This window comes from Clarias gariepinus, chromosome 25 (genome assembly GCF_024256425.1).
Source record: "Clarias gariepinus isolate MV-2021 ecotype Netherlands chromosome 25, CGAR_prim_01v2, whole genome shotgun sequence".
NCBI classification, from domain to species: domain Eukaryota; kingdom Metazoa; phylum Chordata; class Actinopteri; order Siluriformes; family Clariidae; genus Clarias; species Clarias gariepinus.
In genome coordinates, this window is record NC_071124.1 from 15,473,094 (window position 1) to 15,493,801 (window position 20,708).

At 37.0% G+C, this 20,708-nt stretch overlaps 1 protein-coding gene across 2 annotated transcripts in view; it reads right to left on the reverse strand.

Moving 5' to 3' along the window:
• gpc5c (glypican 5c) overlaps nt 1-20,708 on the reverse strand; it is a 97,318-nt gene that overhangs the window by 12,766 nt on the left and 63,844 nt on the right. Inside the window, exons 5-6 of one of the 2 annotated variants that reach the window (XM_053486570.1) lie at nt 19,470-19,529; nt 18,452-18,574 (exon numbers count right to left, since the gene is read on the reverse strand). In XM_053486570.1, the coding sequence (XP_053342545.1) occupies nt 18,452-18,574; nt 19,470-19,529 (183 nt within the window). The remainder of the gene's footprint in view (nt 1-18,451; nt 18,575-19,469; nt 19,530-20,708) is intronic. The other variant, XM_053486571.1, reaches the window with a different exon arrangement.

Below are 20,708 nucleotides of genomic sequence, written 5' to 3' on the forward strand. Positions count from 1 at the left end.
AAATGTCAAATATGCATGAATGATTTGTGTGAGAGATGCACATGATGTGAAGATCTGTTGGTTAAACAGTGCATCTGTGCACTATGGTAGGGAGCTGTCGGCATGCACCGAAAGAAAAACCTAATTTGCTGCCACTACTTTTGGTCAGACTCACAATCAAAGCATGAGATTTCTATGTTTTTATTAAAACTTAACCAACACATTATTAATACTAAGCTTCACATGTAAATAATCACCAAACACAACTGCAGGTTCATTTACCAAACTGTGGTAGATGGAGTTATAGGTTTTTTAAAAATTACACAGAATTTCCACTTATATCACCCCACAAAATTTAACAATGCATTTTGCCATTTGTTTTTTTCTGCTTTTTTAACACTTACTGTATGTGACTCATGCACAAAATACTGGACTAAACACACAAGGCAGGTCTAAGCTCAGGATTAAACCAGAGTATAGTATAAGATGGCAAATTCTGTACCTTTTAGTTATGGATGTTAAATAAACCTTTTATGGCATAAAACATATTATTATTAAGTTCAACATGAATTAAGCAGTGCTATCTGCACATGTTGGCAACCACAAAAAAAGTCAAGGTCTCCCACATTCTACATCTCAGTTTAGCCCCTTAGATACTGGTCCATTTGCCCATAAGAACTGTGGTTAAACCCACTATCACCATTATTCAACTTTCTGTACACAAAGGCTGAACATTGGAAAAATTCAGCCACTTTAAATTTATTGTTTTATAAAATAAATCAAAATGTAGCCCTCAAGCATTCCTTAACCAAGGCCAAGCCGGGAATGTTTTGATAAAATTTAGAGTCAGTGTCTGGTACAGTATGTATTGCACCGTATATAATATTACTTCATAGAAACAAGATCAAAAAGATGCACCTTGAAGCTTATAATAGCACAATAGCTTCAAGTTATAGGTACTAGCAAGTAATAGTTGACCATGAGAATTATCTGTGTGTATGAAAGCTATGTGTGTGTATATATATATATATATATATATATATATATATATATATATATATATATATATATATATATACATATTCCACGAAAATGTAAAGACCAATAACCCATAACATTGTTACCATTTTCAACCCTAACCTCAGTTCATTCTCGTTTCTCATGTTGCAGCATGTTTTCTGATATTCCCAACAGAACTGACAGGTATCACTAAATTGATGAGTTCAATACGCTACGACTACAAGGAAGTGTGGGAAAACATTAGCTAATACACTATAATTGCTCACAGGCTGGGTGGGAACACAAAATAAAGTTTTTGGCACGTATGGGCAACAGATTGGAAAAGGTCCCTAAAAGCAATAAATAAAAAAAATAAACCTGACGAAATGAAACGCCATACTGTATATATGCTCCATATATATTTTTTGATTCTTGTTGCATTTTTATTGGATTGAAGATTTATATCATACACCACTCAGCCATAAATTTACTACCACATAACATTTAAACATTAATGTTGATTCTTAATTATATAAAGGTTCATAGAAACAATAAAAAAACCTGACGAAATGAAACGCCATACTGTATATACAGTATATATTTTTTTCTGTTTATTGGATTGAAGAATCGCAACGAAACGCTTTACCACCACAACAAATTAATGTTGATTATCAATTATATAACAGTAACTTTGTGACAGTATCATGGGCCCAATATTCACCCATGCTTGTGGGGACCAAAGGCTAATTCGTCTAGTCCAACCCCCACAAAAAAGCCAATGTAGCACAAATCGGCAAAAAGGTCAATGCTGGCCATGATTGAAAGGCACCAGTACACCCAGTGTCCCACAGTCTGCCATGCACGGGCCCAAACAGGCAAAAACTTCTAGGCTGATACAGCCTCCAAAATAATCCCATGAGTCTCCAATGCATCTCATGAGATATGCCGGGCAAACAAGTCTGATCCACAGAGGCACCAGTCTGCAACCCACAGCATCCAAAGACATAGGATCTACTGCCAACATCCTGGTGCCACACACCAAAGTACACACCTGGAGGTTTTGTGGAGCCATGCCGCACGGGGACAGAGCTGCCCAGGTAGCACAAGCCAGTGCAAAACCCCAAGAGCAAGAGTTATTCTAAATCCAAAACTTAATATCAGGATGAGACTGCTATTAAAATGCTGACTGGTCAGCACAGAAGAGCCCTAGCATGAATCTTAGATAAAGCAAGAGCAAGATAACTAGGAGACAAGGTGTGAGATTCTCTGTATGCTCTGCAAGTGGCCAAGTCATGAGATCCCTGTGTATGTGTTTGTGTGTCCCGGAATTCCAAAACCACGCACCGCAAAATGTGTAGTATTACCAGACAAACACGTCTGGCCTCCCATCATTAAAGACTCTGATGGTAGCCAGGCCATACTAAAAATGAACCCAAGACCAACACAGGCAGCAACTGGACAACAAGTCATGCTAATGCGAAAAGATTTCTGTTGAAGAGCTACAACAAAAGCAGTAAGTGAGAAGACAGAATATGTAGAAGCAGGATTACTCACACTTGCAAGATCAGACAAGCATCAGAGCAATTCCAAGCAAGAGCATCAGAATAGATTAAGAACCGCTTTAATCTTCACCCAATATTATCACATTTCAGAGCACCCTTCAAATCTCTCATTTACTCATCATATTAAATTTACTTGTATGTTTTCCATTTTTTTCCTAGAACGTCTTCTTTTTATTCCCTCTTTGTAAAATTCGTTCCTTTGTTTATGAGTAACATTAATGACTGCAAACTGACTGCATCACCCACTGCAGTACATCTAAATTTTTAGCTAGTGAAATTCTTTTACACCACACAACTGTTAGGAGTTCGAAGTTGATATGGAAGCAAAATATAATTATCATATATACTATAAAGATGCCTTGCGATGGATTAGCACCCCATCCAGAGTGTAGCTCACCTCATGCCCTATGTCTCCTGGGATAGACTCCAGGCACCCCGTGACCCTGTATACAGGATAAAGCGGTGATAATGATAAGTATGTAAGTGAGCGAGTACTATTTGCACTAAAGGTGTAATGTCATAACTGGATAATACAAATAAATACAGGATTCCAGTAAAAGAAAAAAAAAACATTACGCCCTCTCTCCTTTTGGCCCGGTCGGTAACAGTCAAAGAATGCAAACATCTTCTCAGCATGACTCAATTTTTCCCCTCTCTTTCTTCTTTAATTCAAAGTCCTCCTAGCTGATCAATAATCTGATGATTTTTTTTTTTCACTTCTGCAAAAAGCTGCATATTTATGTCCTTATGTTATTGGGATTTGCACTGAAACAATGTAGGTACATCCCATTTGTCTTTCACTACAAGACAGCTTTAGCAACTAAAAAAGACATGACAACCTTTGGATATATGACCGGGGTTAATTTCCTAAGATTATACAAAAACATTAAAGCAAGCAATATGAAATTAAAATGAATACCTTAATCATTTACATGAATATTATATATAGGAAGGGTACTATACTGTATCTATATATAACTACTTTTTAACCTCAAGAATAATTATGAGAAAGTTTGGATTTTTATTGATGGATATGATTTCAAAGATGTATACTGTACTTCAAATTTGGCACTGTTACAGATTTTGGGTCCCTAATATAATGGCCACCCAGTCTTGACAAATGCAACCCTTTTCAAGTGTCACAGAATTTTAAAAGGCCACGTGTCACTCAGAGTCCTTGAAATCATCCTCAGTAATCCTCCAACCCTGTTCAACTTTTTACAACACCCTTGCTCCAGACCACAGCAGTGCAAAGGCGGACTGCAGGAATTTGTAGGTCATACAATGTAAAGGGAACAGTGAAGGGAACATTCTTGATGGATCAGCACTTATACAGCAGTTGATCTGATTATAGAAGGCATCTTCAGAGCAGGCCTACATACTGGAACTGGGCCTAAGATGCTTGATCATACAGAGACTTCCTACTCACTGCCAGTTCCTGTCTCTCTGATCTTCCCAGAGGGAGTGCTCCAGAAAACCTATCCAGCTCATCCATCCTGGCCTCCTCACTCTTTGTCTCCATCTCTGGTTTATTTATTTCATCTCTGAACTATTGTTTGGTGCTTTTACAAGTCACCATACCTCAGTTTGTGTATATATCTTTCTCCTCTCAGCTTGTTCTCCAGTTGGAGTCCCAATTGTAGCTGCAAATAGATATCTTGATGTTTCTGTGTTTTACAGCGTGGCTCTTTTAATGATATAATGCATCACATCTGTTTCTGGCAGAAGATGGATGAGCAAGGCAAAGGGGAGGACAAAGGAGATGAGGTAGTAAATAGTAAGTCAAGAAACTGAACATATAGACATCACTTTTTATCCAGGACACAGGATTGCTTATTACTAGGGATGGGACAATATATCATAGATACACATAGATTAAATTAAAGAAATTTGAGCTAATAGGGTGCAAAGTGCCTAAAGATACAATAAAAAAATGCTACAACCTTAGCAGCAAGCTCATTTCCTCTCTCGTCTCTTTAACTACTGCATCCCCAGTATACTAATCACCGGCCTGATCACATCTGCACCTGGTTCTTACTGGTTCATGAATTAGGTTAGATTATTTTTATGCTTGAATGATTCATAGGTCAATGTATGTCTTAACAAGCAAAAACATTTTAATGAAAATTTGACTGAACATGAGAGCCAAAAACTTTAGAAAAATAAGATTCAAAATGTTCCTCAGAAAGCCTGGAGAACTAGTCCTCAGGAGCACATTAAAATATACAAATGTCTCTTATGAAGTAGGAATATGAGAAATATGACTTTTGTACTTTTGCACAGTGTTGATTGTATGTATTGTTATGTCCTCTGACGTATTTATTTTATGTTGTGTAAACATGAACTGTCATACTACAGTATTTTGGTTTCTTTCTCTCCTTTTCTCTCGTCTAACACACAGCCAGCTTGATGTAGCTCAGCTGTGCCTAATTGCACCAATCACTGCTTGATCCACATTGGCTAACGAGGAGAGCTCTTTGGAGTTAAAGGCTGCAGACACCTGAAGGACGAGGAGGGCAGTACTGTGGATAGGTAGTGTAGAGCAGAGTAGCTTAGGAGTGGGTGCCCTCCTGTTTACTAACCAACTCACCAGAGACTATTGTGTTTTCTCCTGTCTTAGCCATTAGCTTGTGTGCTAGTGCTATTTGTTAGCTTCTTTGTGCTAAGGTGTTAGCTTGTGCTAAGTGTAACTTTACCAGTTGTCATCTTTTTGTAGTTATTGCTACAACTCGGTTCCTACACTTGTCTTGAACTTAAGTGCTTTATTGTCTTTACTTACTTACTTTATTTGGAGCTGTAGGGAGGAGGACGCCATTTACTTTTGTACCATCTTTTCTCATGTGTTAAGTTAGTAAGGGAGCTAGGTAAGACTTTTGTTGTTTATTTGGTATTTTCTTTTGTGAGGTTAACCAGCTTTCTTTAAAACTTAGTTAGAACTGTTATGTTTGTTATTTTGGCCTTGTTCCCTCCTGAAGTTTGTTTTGCTCCCTGGTTTGGATATTTGAGTTTGTAAATAAAATCTTTTGTTTGGCATTTGAGACTAGTGTGTTCTCTTTTGTGAAATTTAACGTTGTACTCTTCATTTTAGATCAAAATTTGCTATTTCAATTCATTTTGTTACTTCCCTTCCACCCCTAGACTAGAGGGGAACGTAACAGTATATACATTGCCTTGTAAAAGTATTCATACCCTCTGAACTTTTCCACATTTTGTAACATTACAACCACAAACATACAGTAAATGTATTTTATGCGAAATTTATTGATTTTCGTTTTTTTCTTTACAAATAAAAATCTAATTTTAAAGAATAAACATGTGGCGTGCATTTGTACTCAGCCTCCTTTACTCTGATGTCCGTAACTAAAATCCAGTGGAACCAATCGCCTTCAGAAGTCACCTACTTGGGAAACAAAATCCAGCTGTGTGTAATTCAATCTCAGTATAAATACAGCTGTTCTGTGAAGCCCTCAGAGGTTTGTTAGTGAACATTAGTGAATAAACAGCATTATGAAACCCAAGGAACACAGCAGTCAGGTCAGGGATAAAAGTTATGAAGAAGTTTAAAGCATGGTTTGGTTATAAACAAATATCCCAAGCTTGGATCATCTCACGAAGCACTGTTCAATCAATCATCCGAAAATGGAAAGAGTGCAGCTAAAAACATTATGCTACCTGAATACAGAGCTGAGTTACCTGCATTTGATGAGGAGTTAGTACATGGAGCAATATTGAGTTCAGGATTACTAGTTAAAAAATTAAATCTGTAAATATTACATTTTAAATGACTAATTTTAATTCAACTATAGAAACCTTTTTATATTTGGCTTTTTCTTCTCGGTTCTTACTTTAATTTTGTTCAGTCTCTTATTTTCACTCAGTCTGGGTTCACTTTTTTATTTTCACTCAGTCTTGCATTATTAGGATTTTTTTCCGCCTGTTATCTTTTGCTCTTCTATTTCTCTCTGCTTTTTGTGTTTCAATCTATCTCTACTTTTGCTGTTTCTCCACAACCATATAAAAAGGTTCAGTGTTATGATTGGTGGAGCTGTCAGATTTTTCTGATATGAGACATTAAAAATTGCTCCGAAGCCATGGACTATATAACCTTTTTATCCAAGAGTACACACACAGACACACACACCCCACCAAGGCATTCCTCTTTCTCTGCCTGTGGCTATAAAACATGTGGAGCATCCTGTTGTTAGAAAGGGAATCTAGTCATCCTTGCAAACACACTCACCCATCAAACAATCTGCTTTCTGGACAGCATTTGCCTGGGTGTATTCACTTATATTAAAACAGGCTTGTCTTTCTGTAGAAAAGTGTGTTTGCATGGGTGTGCCATTATAATAATTGAGAGCACCTAGGTCATTTGTGTGTTATTCAGGTCAAACCTGTAGTCTGCAGAAGAAGATGCAGATAATGGAAAAGCACTGACTTTGACCCCTGGTACCCAATACAGACATGATTTCTCAAAATCTTGTAAAAAAATTATTGAGATTTCATAGCAGTATACATATTGTAATAGAAAACTTCTGGTAACCAAACATAACGTCCATTTGGGGACTTTCCTTACACGTTGCATACATTGCATCAGTGTACTCTGACTGGTGTGACCACATAATGTGCAAAAGTTTTCCACCTGACAGGTGATTGACAGGAGCTCCATGCAACAAAACTGATTAGGCATCATTTATTTAATTTTGTATTCATTTATTTTAGCTGGAAATGTTTGTGGTTGTCTGGTAGATGGTCTCTCTCTCTCTCTTTCTATCTTTTTGGAATCTTATACAACTCAAACAACCTTATCTAAACTGCCCAGCCAAACTAAAAAAATAGATAAAAACTCAGTAAGAAGAAAAGCATACTCTACTATTTCATTGGACCACCTTTTGCTTTAATCATGGTGTTCATTCACGGTTAAACTGCTTCAACAAACTTATCCATCATCACTATTTATTTCTGTCCAGAGCTGCATTTATTTTTTTTGCCAAGATCTTTTGTTGATCATGGGAGAGTCGAATAACTCATACATCAAACGGTTTAAGAGAGGTTAAGATCAGGACTCTGTGATGGCCAATTCATGTGTGAAAATGATTCCTCATGCTCCCAGAACCACTCTTAAAGATAGGCTTTAGTTATCTGCCACGTGTAGCGTACAGCACAGTCAAATTATTTTTTTAAATACCCCAGTTAGAAAGCCAGAGTCAGAGCACAGGGTCAGCCAGGAGACAGCACCCCTGAAACAGATCACTCAAGGGCCCAACAGCAACATCTTGGCAGCGCTGGGGCTTGAACACTCAACCATGCAATCAGTAACCCAGAATCTTAACTGAATGAGCCACCACTGCCACATTGAGACATTAACAATTAATGCATCACATGACAACTAATTCATTTTATAGCCACATAACATTTCTTAACTGAGAGCTATCCAATTGAAGCTACCACAGATCATACAGTAACACTGCCCTCAAGGCTTGTACAGTGGTCACCATGCATGATGTGGGCAATGCTCTGGAATAGGATCAATGTGGACTCATCAGCTCACATGACCCTTTCATTGTTTTAAAATGCAATCTTTATGCTTCCTAGCAAACCAAATCCCCCAATTCCAGTATTTTTTCCTTAGTTGTTTTCTTAGCTTGAAGCAGATGAATAATTTAATCCTTTAAAACATAGTGGCATCTTTTCCATGACCACGGCATACATCTTCCAAGATGTTTTAAAGAATGAGAAGCTACTCACTGCATCAGTTAAGTTTAAAAAACTTGTTTCCAGATAAAACACATTTATCATTGCAGTAGTTATCAAATCTTTAGGTCACCATGCTATAAAGCAGCATTTTCAAAAATTTTGAAGTCATAAAGTCAAAATGGTGGGTTAAATGCCATGTCGTTTCTCACAACTGCATATTTATAAAATTTAACAAGACTTCACTCAGTGGACATCATATGATGTTGGCATGAGAGCGTGTTTGCTATAATAGAGGTGTGTTTGGGCTGCTTGGGTAAAGAAGGCTCATTGTAGACTGCGGAGCTGAAGGATTGCCTAAACCAGGAACAAAGGCCTCCTGTGAGCAGGGTGTGGGAAACAGTGGGAGAGAGAATCCCTACGCCCAGCCTGGGAATGTGTCCTCCAAATATGTACATGCACTGAACACTGGGATATTATACGCATATGCTCATATCAGTGATCAACACCACACACTTAGCGTCATTCACACGGTATTCATGTGCTCTTAACCAGTTCATCAATCAAATGAACCAGGGTGAAATTTTAGTGACAGATTCAATCATCTCTGTGTGCACTGCACTAAGATAAATGAGAGTCGTTCACATACTCATATGTTATCCAATAATAAAATATTTGGACTCCCCAAAATACACACCAGCCAGAGACGGGGAGAAAGAAAAAAAGAAATTTACTGATGTTCAATTTGAATTTATTTTGATTAACCCACAAAAACTGAAAAACTACATACAGTATGTACTATTAGTGTTCTGTTTTTTAATCGTCCAAATATGTCAATTAATTGCACACAATCATAATTTCCAAAGTATCCATTACATGCTCCTCACATCTGACTTGTGGAACTAAGTTATGGGTCATGTAATTATTAGTTTTGTCAGGTGAAAAGTGCTTTATGATGCTCTTTGGGCAGAACGACTTTTGGGCAGTGGTGGCTCAGAGGGCTAAGGCACTGAGTTACTGATCAGAAGATTGGCAGTTTCATCCTCAGCTCCACCAGGTTGCCACTGTTGGGCCCATGAGCCAAGCCCCTAACCCTATCTGCTCCAGGGGCACTGTATCATGGCTGACCCTGCGCTCTGACTCCAGTTTAACTGGGATATGGAAGAACTGTGCAGTAATGTATATGTGACAAATAAAGTCTTAACTTAACTAAACTCCTAAGGACCTACTACAGTCAACCTTAACCTTAATGATCCCAACCAATCTGGATTCAAAGTAACACATTCTACAGAGACTGCCATTCTAAAGAGACTGCCCTCCATGCTACTAGATCTGCTAAACTGTCCTCAGATCTCCTAACTGTCCTCAGTCCTTTAGATCTCCTAAATCTGTCCTCATCCTTCTGGACCTGTCAGCTGCATTTGACACAGTAAACCACAAGATTCTATTATCTATTCTTACAAGCCTTGGAATTTGTGGGACAGCGTGGCAATGGTTTGCTTCTTACCTAAAAGATAGGTCATATGAGGTAACATGGAGGGAATCTACATCTGCCCCACGTAGACTCTACTGGTGTCCCGCAGGGCTCAGTACTTGGTCCTCTTCTGTTCTCCCTCTATACCCGGTTTCTTGGTAAGGTCATATCATCCCATGGATTTTCATACCATTGTTATGCAGATGACACCCAACTTAATCTCTCCTTTTCTCCCTCTGACACTCAGGTTTCCACCCCGATCTCAGCATGTCTGGCAGACATCTCATCCTGGATGCCTGCTTATCAGCTGAAGCTCAATTTCAGTAAAACCGAACTGTTGTTTATCACTTGTGACTCATCCCCATTTCAAGACCTTGTGATATCCCTGGACAACATCCAAATCACTCCTTCAACCACCGCCCGCAATCTTGGGGTAACCATGGACAATCATCTGTCATTTTATCTTTTCTGTTCTGGCACCTAGGTGGTGGAATGAACTTCCTCCAAATGGCCGTACAGCAGAGACTTTGACTTTCTTTAAACGACGACTCAAGACGCATCTGTTTCTCCAGTACTTGGACTAACCCCACTATATATATATATATATATATATATATATATATATATATATATATATATATATATATATGTAAAAAGGCTGGTTGCTGCATTTTTCAGACACCCTTATATGTATATATAGTGTTTGACTGATGGCACTTATAGATACTGTAGTAACCTACTGTAGTAACCAGTGTAAGGATCCATCCAATGATGAAAACTTCAAAGCACTTCTGTAGTCGCTCTGGATAACAGCGTCTACCAAATGTATAAATGTAAATGTATAAAGGTTAGCAAAAGACAGAGTGTTAGAATGTAAGCAAAGCAAATGCGAGTAAAAGAGTGAAAGAATCCAATGTTACACTATAAGTTAATAAAAGGTCTAAATGAGTTCTCATTTGTTGTTGAATAGCTAAAGAACTTATTTGTTGCCTAATTCGGTGGGAAACCAGTGAATGCGAGATGACACTCCTAGAGAGCACAGAGTGTCCTGTTCACATTGGACACAAATAAAATCCACCTGGAAAATGTTTATATAAATGTAAGAGAATGTGGAACATGAAAATGGCGTTCACTTCTTTTACATCTGTTTTTGTTGCTTTTGCTTCATCCTGAATTTGAACTTTAACCCTGAAAATCCAGTCATTTTGAACCCAGTAAAAAGCCAAGAGTGCGCAGCTGAGGTCACGCCATTGTGAAAGACTCATCTTGGACAAAATGTTTATAAGTAAGGGCATTTTAATATAAATGCATTGTTTTATAAAACTACAGTTTATATATAAAGATTTGTTTCTCTATAATTCCCTGCTACACTGGTGCACTTATCCCAGTGTTTCACTGTTTTCTCAGTATACCAGAGCCATGATCAGACTGCCTGCTTCATGCTGGCCTCCCAGGAACTCCTGTAAATGTCCCAAACATGTGTTAATGGTTTGGAGGAAGATCAGGACTGTTCGAGGGATGTGCCAGTAACTCCCAGTCAAGTTCCTGTTACGTGAAAGTGGTGCGCATGAATGTCACTACTCATAGACAGATGCGTCTCTTCCACAAGTTATCTGTCGAATTTTAAGGATCAGGCGTTCCGCTCTCTGAATGTTCATGGGAACAATCGCAGTGGACTCCGAGCCACCTCGGCCAGGATCATCATTCACGGATGGACATGTTTAAAATTTTAAATGCCTTGGGAAATGTCCTGGTTTGATTTGAACGCCCGTCATACTCTATCTACTTGTATCTATGTGCACTTTCAGTCATGAGATAATGCACACAGTTTAGGAAGAGCTCAGTAACACTCACATTATTAAGTCTTTTTTTTTTCCAGAGTAGCTTACAATACCTTTTTCTACAAAATTCCAAAATCTTACATCATGTAGCTTTAAGCATATGAACTGTGCTTGAAGGAACCCAGAAACATTTTCAGAATCTCACAACCTTCCCACTGGAACCAAGGCCGCTTTTTCTTGTACAGTACATAGTTGTTTTTACAAAAGTTAAATGTTGTGAGGCTTTTAGGGTAAACATGTTTCATACCACTTACGGCAAATTGTGGAAAAAAAGACTATACATTAAATCAAGTTCACACTTTTTTGTAGCAGTATTAGAAGTAGTTATGAGAAAAACATTTTTTAAGGAACCAAGAACGTATGCAAAAACAATGTTCTAAAAGAAAAGATTCTGTGTTTCCTGTGTTTCCTGTGAGTCATGAGGGTATTAAAAAAGCAGAAATGCCAAAATACTATGTAAAAATTGTTGCAGTGAAAACACAAACCAGAAATGTCTAGCTGTCATTCCAGGCAGTCCAGGATAATTTTATTTCCTTAAAAACCTCTGTGGAAATTACCTTAAATCCCTGGTCTAATAATAATTTTGAACTGTGCCATAAAATGTAGAGCAACCAAGCTTTTTTTTTTATCTAAAAATGCATAAAATAAAGCTCTTCATAACTCTGTTACTGGATTAGGGTCAAAATATTCTTTATAGTGGTTGCCCGAAGGAAAGCTAATTTGCCACAAGGGTACTGTTACACAACCTGCAGTGGAGCATCTTTTGGCTTTTCACATTTTTTAATGTAACTAACTAACGTAAAGGGTGGCACGGTAACTTACACAGTTTGCTCATCGGGTCTGTGTGCATGGAGTTCGCATGTTCTTCCTGTGCTTGGTGGGTGTTCCACAGTCCAAAGAGACACAGATTAGGTTAACTGGCATTCCCAAATTGTCTGTAGTGTGTGACTGTGTGTGTGTGTGTGTGTGAATGTTGATCGTAGGTTCTACCACAGTCGTACAAATAAGAATAAATACAATAGTCGCCATTGGTCGCCCTGGTCCCTAGTTGGACTACATCAAGAAGCATTTCACCAATGTTTATATAAATAATGTCTATAGTGCCCCACCTACATATAAAGTATGTTCTCAAAAATGTCATAAAGGCTGAATCTCTGGTCTCACAACTGTAAAATTTGATAAGGGTAAAGAGGAAAATCCTAAGGCGATACTTCATATCATTTCGGCTTTCTCCAGATTGGTTTAAAATAGGTTGTACTGCCAGTTGATTAAACTTTAAACGGCGCACAACTTGGCACAGGTTTTATGCCAGATACCCTTCCTGATGCAACCCTCCTATTTTTCTAACCGGGCCTGGCACCAGCACTGCAGGCAGTGGCTATATAGTATGGAGTGTGGCAATCCTCAAATCACCAACCTAGAGCCTTAGCCACGCGAGTCACCACTCTCATTGTAAACTACAGGTTTATTGTTAAATGTAAATGTCTTCTAAGAATAAATGAACACATGTACACATACATGGCTGTAACTAGCAAATAAAATGTTGCATCTCCAGCAGCCAAATTCAATTTGGAAACAGTGGCATCCTGATAATATAGTGGTAGAATGTAGTCTGCTATGCAAATAATACTGCATTCCAGGACAACTCAATTAGTAATAATGAGTGATTCTCCTGTGTCCTGGGAGCAGCTTGGGGGGACGTGCCTGACAATTATATTAAGTACTGATGAGATACTAGGACTGTGGAATCTGAATTATATATGGGGTTTCCAAGTGTTGTATTATCTTATTAGTTAAGATCTAGACACTTGCACAAATTTTTTATCATTATTGTAGATAATAGTACTATTTTTATAATTAATATTTCATATAATATTAATATTTTAAATCCAATTAAATAAACTTTTTTATTTTATTTTAATATATTTTTTTTGCATAACTAAAATTTTGATCCTTTTTACAGCTACGTATGTATCGCTTGACCCTGTTTGATCAAGCCCAGCTTTAACAAGGATGAAGCCTAGATGATTATCTCTTAGGGGTCCCCTTGCCGAATATTGTTGTTCACTGTCTTTCTGCTTCAAACTCAACAAAAATTTCGATTCTAAAGTAGCTAAAGCTTAGATGTGTTTTTTTATTTGTTTGTGTTATTCCTGATTCGTCCCCATGGCACCGATGCTTGTAAAAGCCTTTGTGAAAGCAATCTGCCTTTGACATCTTATGACTGCCAGCTTCTATGTGTCACACACTCGTGTGTGTGTTTGTGTGAGTGCTGTTTGAATGTTTGTCACACAGGATGCCACACATTTTTATCCGCTTACACCAATCCATTAGCTTACCATTCACACATCTGGTATTGCAGACAGGGACACACACACACAAGGGGTGGCGAGGTGTGCCAGATAGTCTCTTATGGATTTCTAACATGCTTCTCACTGAATATTTTTCTTTCTCAAATTTCCCCCATTTTTTTTCATTATCCCATTTTATTATTATTATTCTACCTTCTACATAAAAAAGAGAGGGATGAACTAACATTAACACAGAGCTATTTGTTGACACTTTATCTAAATAAACAGATGAATCTAAAAAGTAACATCCATCTTGGTCACAGTTTAGTAAATTTCCAAAAATGTGGTCCAATATACACTAGGTGCATGTATACATAATCATCTTCATACTGCAAGAAATGTCTTACTTTCAGGGCATTATATGGTCAAGGCACAGCCCAGATATGCAAACGATTACACAGACAGCACAATGCAGTCTGCATTCGAGAATGAAGGGTTAATGATGGGAGATTTATGAATAGTTTCCAGTGGGATTGCAGGTCTCTATTGCTGCATAGCTATAACTGCATACCATAACAAATATAGTATTATAGCATGGGGTTATTAATAAAATACACATCTGCTATCAATTTGACTATATCCCTTCACATGCACCACTCTGAATGACTACATCAATTCTGTCAACAACAGAGCTGATAATATTTCTTCAATATTATTACAGTTTTTTTTAACTATGCAGTTACCACTTGATTTAAATTTCTTAGTAATTACTCTGTCTTAGAAATTAGATGCGGTTAAGATCCCTTAATTGACCTTATTTGTATTACACGGTATTTGGAATATTATAGGATTTTTACACTGTAAAATACTACACAATTTAATACACAGTAAAATTAAAGCATATGTGATATTTTTTTCTTTTTCTACAAAGAGAAATATATTGTAAATTATCTGCGAGGCAGAGGTTGCTTAATAGTTCACTTCTGTTCTACTACTGTTCAGAAGGATTGGGGTTCAAGCCCCAGGCCCATTAAACCGCCACTGTTGGGCTAGGCCTTTAACAATCTCTGCATCACAGCTGACCCTGCTCCCTGAGGATAGCTTCATTACATTATGGAAACCTTGTTAATTATTATAAAACTAGAATTTAGACAGAGTTTTCTGATTCCCTAGTAATAAATACATAAATAAATACTTAAACTGCCCATATCTGACTGGACATCATACAGTAATGGACCTGGTATCATAGTGGAGCTTATTGAACCAGGAATATTAAAATATGCATAACTCAAACCACCCAAAATTCGACTTAATATCTGATTTGATGTGACCGGTCCCGCAGGGGGTCGAGGCTCTGGGTTGCCCATTGAGAGTTTGAGCCTCAGCACTGCTGGGTTGCTACTGTTGGGTCCTTTGCAAGACCCTTAACTCTATGCCTACATTATAAAATACGCAGCCAGTGGAGATACAGGGCATCCTCAGTGCTAGTTCCAAGCCTGGAGAAATAGATGTGTTGTGGCAAGAATGGCATCCGGCATAAAACATGTGCTAATAACTTTCTGATCGAATAATCTGATATGGAAACCATGAGAAAGGGACAAAGGGAATAAATAAATAAAAATTCTTAAATGATTGCATAAAAATTATTGTTACTGTGGAAAATAGGTCAAAATAATCACAAACCAATGTTCAAAGCTAAACAACAGGTTAAGAGTTTATGGTGAAGGGTTGAGTTGAGGTTTTTTATACAACTTAATCCTCACGAAATCCAATGGACTTATTCTAAGATTAGATTTCTGTCTTGTTAATCTGTCTCCAAAGTGTCTGTGTGCACAAAAAATTATAAACATAGGCTAGTGGAATGCTTACATGACATCATTTGTACATGTTCAGCATTACCAAATATGAATGAGTCTCTCAATGACTCTCTCTCTCTCTCTCTTTCTCTCCCCCTCTCTCGTCTGTTTAGTGACATTGATGGAAAGTAAAGTTTCCTCTGTTGTTTGCTAAGATTGTGGGTGCTGCCATGGAAATAGACTTAAAATGGGACTATTTTGGCTCAGAGAATAAGTGGGGAATAAATGGCATTACAAGCAGCTAAAAAAAAAAGGACAAAGATGGTGACAGTAAAAATCATTTCATGATTGCTGAGTTATTATTAAGGAGCGACGCCAGGCGTTTAGGAAGCAGACAAGTATTTGCTGGGTGACCTAACAGCATAGGCTCAAGGATGATTGAGGGTCACATTCAGTTCTGAGTCTCTATTTAAAAGCAATAAAACACAGCTTTTACACAGAACCGTGATAATGTGTTGGTTTTAACATTCAAAACCAGACATTAAGTGCTGAAATATGGCTATTGGAATGAGTGCAGACTGAGTTTAAAGCTTAGTTTACTGCCACCAATAGAGCAAACATTATCAGTATAACATATTTGTATTTATTTTAGCAATCTAATATAGATTTTTATAGATACATATGTAACCAGATTTGGCTTGAACTGCTGAAGTAATCGACACAGTTAGGCTTAATCATTTTAATATATGTTTATCAGATGACTATCACTAAAAACATTGTTCATTAACATTTAAAATGTAGACAATTTTAAATATTCAATTTAAACTTAACATTTTATTATGTTATAATGGGTAAAATAGAATATCCTATAATCTCACTGCAGACTAATATGAAAGCAAACTCTAATTCAATCATGAGGTTGGAATAAAGAGTGCATGTGGCTCAGTAAGCAGTTTGGTGGGATGAAATAGCAATGGAAAATGGCTAATCCAAAAATAAACAAATCAATTAATAACTACAGTTACAGTTTTGCTACCAAAGAGTCAGCACAGTGTTATAGTGGTAGGCACTGTTGCCTTGCACCTCTAGGGTCTGGGTTCAATTCCCACCTCAGGGTCTGTGTGCATTGAGTTTGCATGTTCTCCCTGTGCTTGTTGCTTTTTTTTCTGGTTTTCACAGTCCAAAGACATGCAGATTTGGGATTCCCAAACTGTTCTTAGTGTGTGTACTGTATGTGTGTGATGAATTGGCACTCTAGAGTGGCCTAAGTCTCATGGGATAGGCTCCAGGCCCCCGTGACTCTGGATACAACATAAAGCGGTATAGAAAATGAGTGAGTGAGCGAGAGTCAGGTTTTTTTTTATATTCAATGTAGTCTTAAGGAATAGTTCTCCAGGCTTCCTGAAGGACTTATTGTGGCTTTGAAATTTGAACCAGTCTTTGGAAAATATTTTTAGTTTTTTAAGCCACACAGTGATCGTTCAAGCATAAAAACCCATAGAACTTAAGGCACGAACAAACTAATATCTGGATAAGAGCGTCTGCCAAATGCCTAAATGTAAATGTAATGATGAACAGGTGCAGATGATGACAGATGATCAGGCAGGTGATTAGTATACTGGTGATGCTGAGTGCTGAGTGGTTGGAACAGACAAGAGGGGAAATGAGGTTGATGCTAAAGTTGTTATATAAACACTTCCCATCTATTCATATTTCTCTAATTTAATCTACATCATTTAATGTAATGTAATATAAAGAAATGATGGGTGGCTTAAGACTTTTGCACAGTACTGTACAAACATGTTACACCATTTAGATTAGTGTGATGCAATGCTAACTAAGCTATTTGTCATTTAATTTTTCAGTATTACACATAAGTTTATTCAGTTTTGGGGTATTTTTAGACTCATGGTTCACAGTTGCTTAGGTTAAAACCAGGCATTAAAACCTAAAGTCAACATCTCCAGCATTGAAGCCTACATAAGTCATTAAAAAGCAATTAGCAGTGAGACTCTTGGCGAGAAAGATAATTCTCTCAAAAATACACAGTGCATTCCTTCATCCTATCTGTAATCCACAGAGTGAAACAGATGAATGTATACCTTCAGGAGAGGCCGAACTCCACCCCCACATGCATGCATGGATAATATATAAAATCTTTATATCCATGCTTTAATTTCTTTTAAGCTCACATTTTCCTCTATTTGATTTTTCTCGAGTGTTCCTTATATAATTTGTAAAAATTTTCAGCCTTTGATACTGTATTGGCAAAAAAAGGGTCACTGTGTCACTGTGATGTAAATGCACGATAGCCAATAGAGTGCATTAGGTGCAAAATCTATTTTGGTAAAAAAAAATAATCTGTTCATAAGTACCTTATTTTCCTGATGTTTTTACAATAATAAGAACATTTTAATCCTAAACATTGTTTCAAAGCACTGAAATGAACACTATCAAAGCTGGTTACTTATATGATTTTTTTGCTACTGTATTAATCTATGCTGAAGCAAAGTTTTTTTTAGGGGCAGCAGGAAAATCCTATAATGTCAATATGAGGCAAAGGGTTTCCTAACTAGGATTTAGACAGAGTTATCTGATTCCCTAGTAATAAATAAATAAATAATATTTATTTATTACTAGTTATTATTTATTTATTACTTTATAATAATAAAGGATTTTTTTCCTGTTTATCATATAATTTGTGAAATCTTCCCACTACCCTTGATCTTTTTTATTTAATTTTATTTAACAAATCTCTGTAAGCATTTGATCTTTGAGTGTGAGAGGTGAGTAGCATTTAGCAGGTGACACTCACCTCTCCACAACGTCGTTTCCGCTCCAGCACGTGGGTTCATCTCGCACCACCTCTCCTTCACAGAGCATCTCTGGAAGGGCTGCAAAAAATGCCTTGTAGCGTACGATGTACTTGATGAACTCCCTAAAAGTGACTCACACACACATGCAATGAAAGAGTGTAAAAGAGAGAGAGAGAGAGGGAGAAAGAGAGAGCAGAATAAAACATTAGAAACGTGGTGTTGCAAAATTCCAAATGAATGCATGCAGACATATCACCATTAAACAAGATTGTTGTTTCACAGAATAAAAAAAAAAAAAAAAAAACATATTGAAATATAAAAAATGCAAGTTGAAGTTTGCATTTCCCCATCTACATGAAATTTTGTAAAGTAAGAGCCACCTAGATTCAGATGCATATCATCTTACAAAAGAAATAGAAACTTAAAATTTTATCATTATCTATAATAATAATAATAATAATAATAATAATAATAATAATGTAGTGATATAAGGTTGAAGTGTTGCCACCAAAACTGTAATACAGCAAAATCCATTATCAGTATTCAATGTTAAAGTTAAACAGTCTATCATCAAATCAAATATGATGTAAATAAATAAATAAATATCACTAAAATACTAAGATCCATTTGTCCCACTGTCCTTCTAAGGACTTTCTAATGACCTAATGCTTAAAGATGACAAACAGAAGTAAAACTAGAACCGAAAGAAGAAAGCATTTAAACCCAACTTCATAACATTAGAGGGAGCTTAAAAATGAGTGATGCACATGCTGAATAACAGATGAGTTGTGACATCATTGTACAATCCTGTGAGTGGGTGGTAACAGATTTAATACAGGCAGCACTAATGGAGAAATATCACTCATCTCTTAAAGTGGACTAAAATGGACACATGCAAAATAAAATACACCATAAATAAAGGGGATTGATTTTATGTTTGTGTGTGTGTGTGTGTGTGTGTGTGTGTGTGTGTTTGTGTGTGTGTGTGTGTGTGTGTGTGTGTGCATGCATGCTTACCGAGAAATCTCTTTTAGACTTCTATCTTTATTGTGTTTGTTGGGTTTCAGAGGGAGAGAGCTGATCAACCCGTCACACATGTTTATGGAGCAGTCCAGGGGGAAGACGAGGCAAGCAGGAAGAGGGTGAGTTGTGAGAAAACAAAAAGTCACAGACTTTGGGAAATGGAGGGAAATGGATATAAAAAAAAATTTAAATCATGATCCTGTGGGAAAAGGTCAGACATGCACATGCAAATTCAAACCTTTTATGATAAGTTGCTTAGTGGAACAGTACCATCAAACACTCTTTCTCTCTACGGATGCATGTCTAAATATCAGTCAGCATGATTACTTGCAGAGTTAAGTCCCGCTACAGTATGGTTATAGCTCAAACAGACCATTTAATTGGACTTCTGTCCTTGTCCCATTTTACAAGCATGGTAGGCAAATCAATTTATCGGTCCAAGTACAGTATGTCTGCTACGATAGATGGCGATGTGCTCCTCTTTCAACTTGTCATCATTATATCAAGCTGTATGTATACCGCTATGCTTTACTTTTTTGTGCAAATGAGATGCATGTTATCCGTCTCCTTATAGTGTTATCTGAAGGCCGACAATCACATATTTTATCTTGCTGTTACACATTTTGTTCGACTATGTGCCAGAATAGCTCAGCTCCCAACCACATTACAGTATATAGGTGTGTGTAAGTTTAATTTATTGATTTATTTTAAAGTCGGGTTTTAGTTGGACTAACACAATTAGTCAGACTGACACTATATCATATAAATGTACTGAGTGTTTTCTTTTTCCTTCTGCTGCTTTTTGCTACCTTTTGACTAAACCAGTCATCAATGCTACAGTATGTGACTATTGTGCTTTAGTCACAAATGAGTCAGGTGACTATGTAAATTGTTCAATTAAATCATAAAAATCTAGATTCCCCTACTGTACTGTAAATACTCCCCTACTGTATGGTTTCATGCACAGAAATCTGTTTTTTTTTATGTCCAGTATTGGTGCTGATTTTATTATTTTTTATGTTATACATATAATAATTTGCCAAAGAAGCTACAGTTAAACCTTGGATTGTGAGCATAATGCATTCCAGAAGCGTGCTTTGTATATCGTTTTCAGCATATATACTGTAATTTTTTGGTGTTATACTGTGTCACTTCTAACAATAATAATTTAAAATGCTAATTATTAAAATTTCTTTAGGAATATTGATAATAAAATTAGTGTAAGCTTCTAGA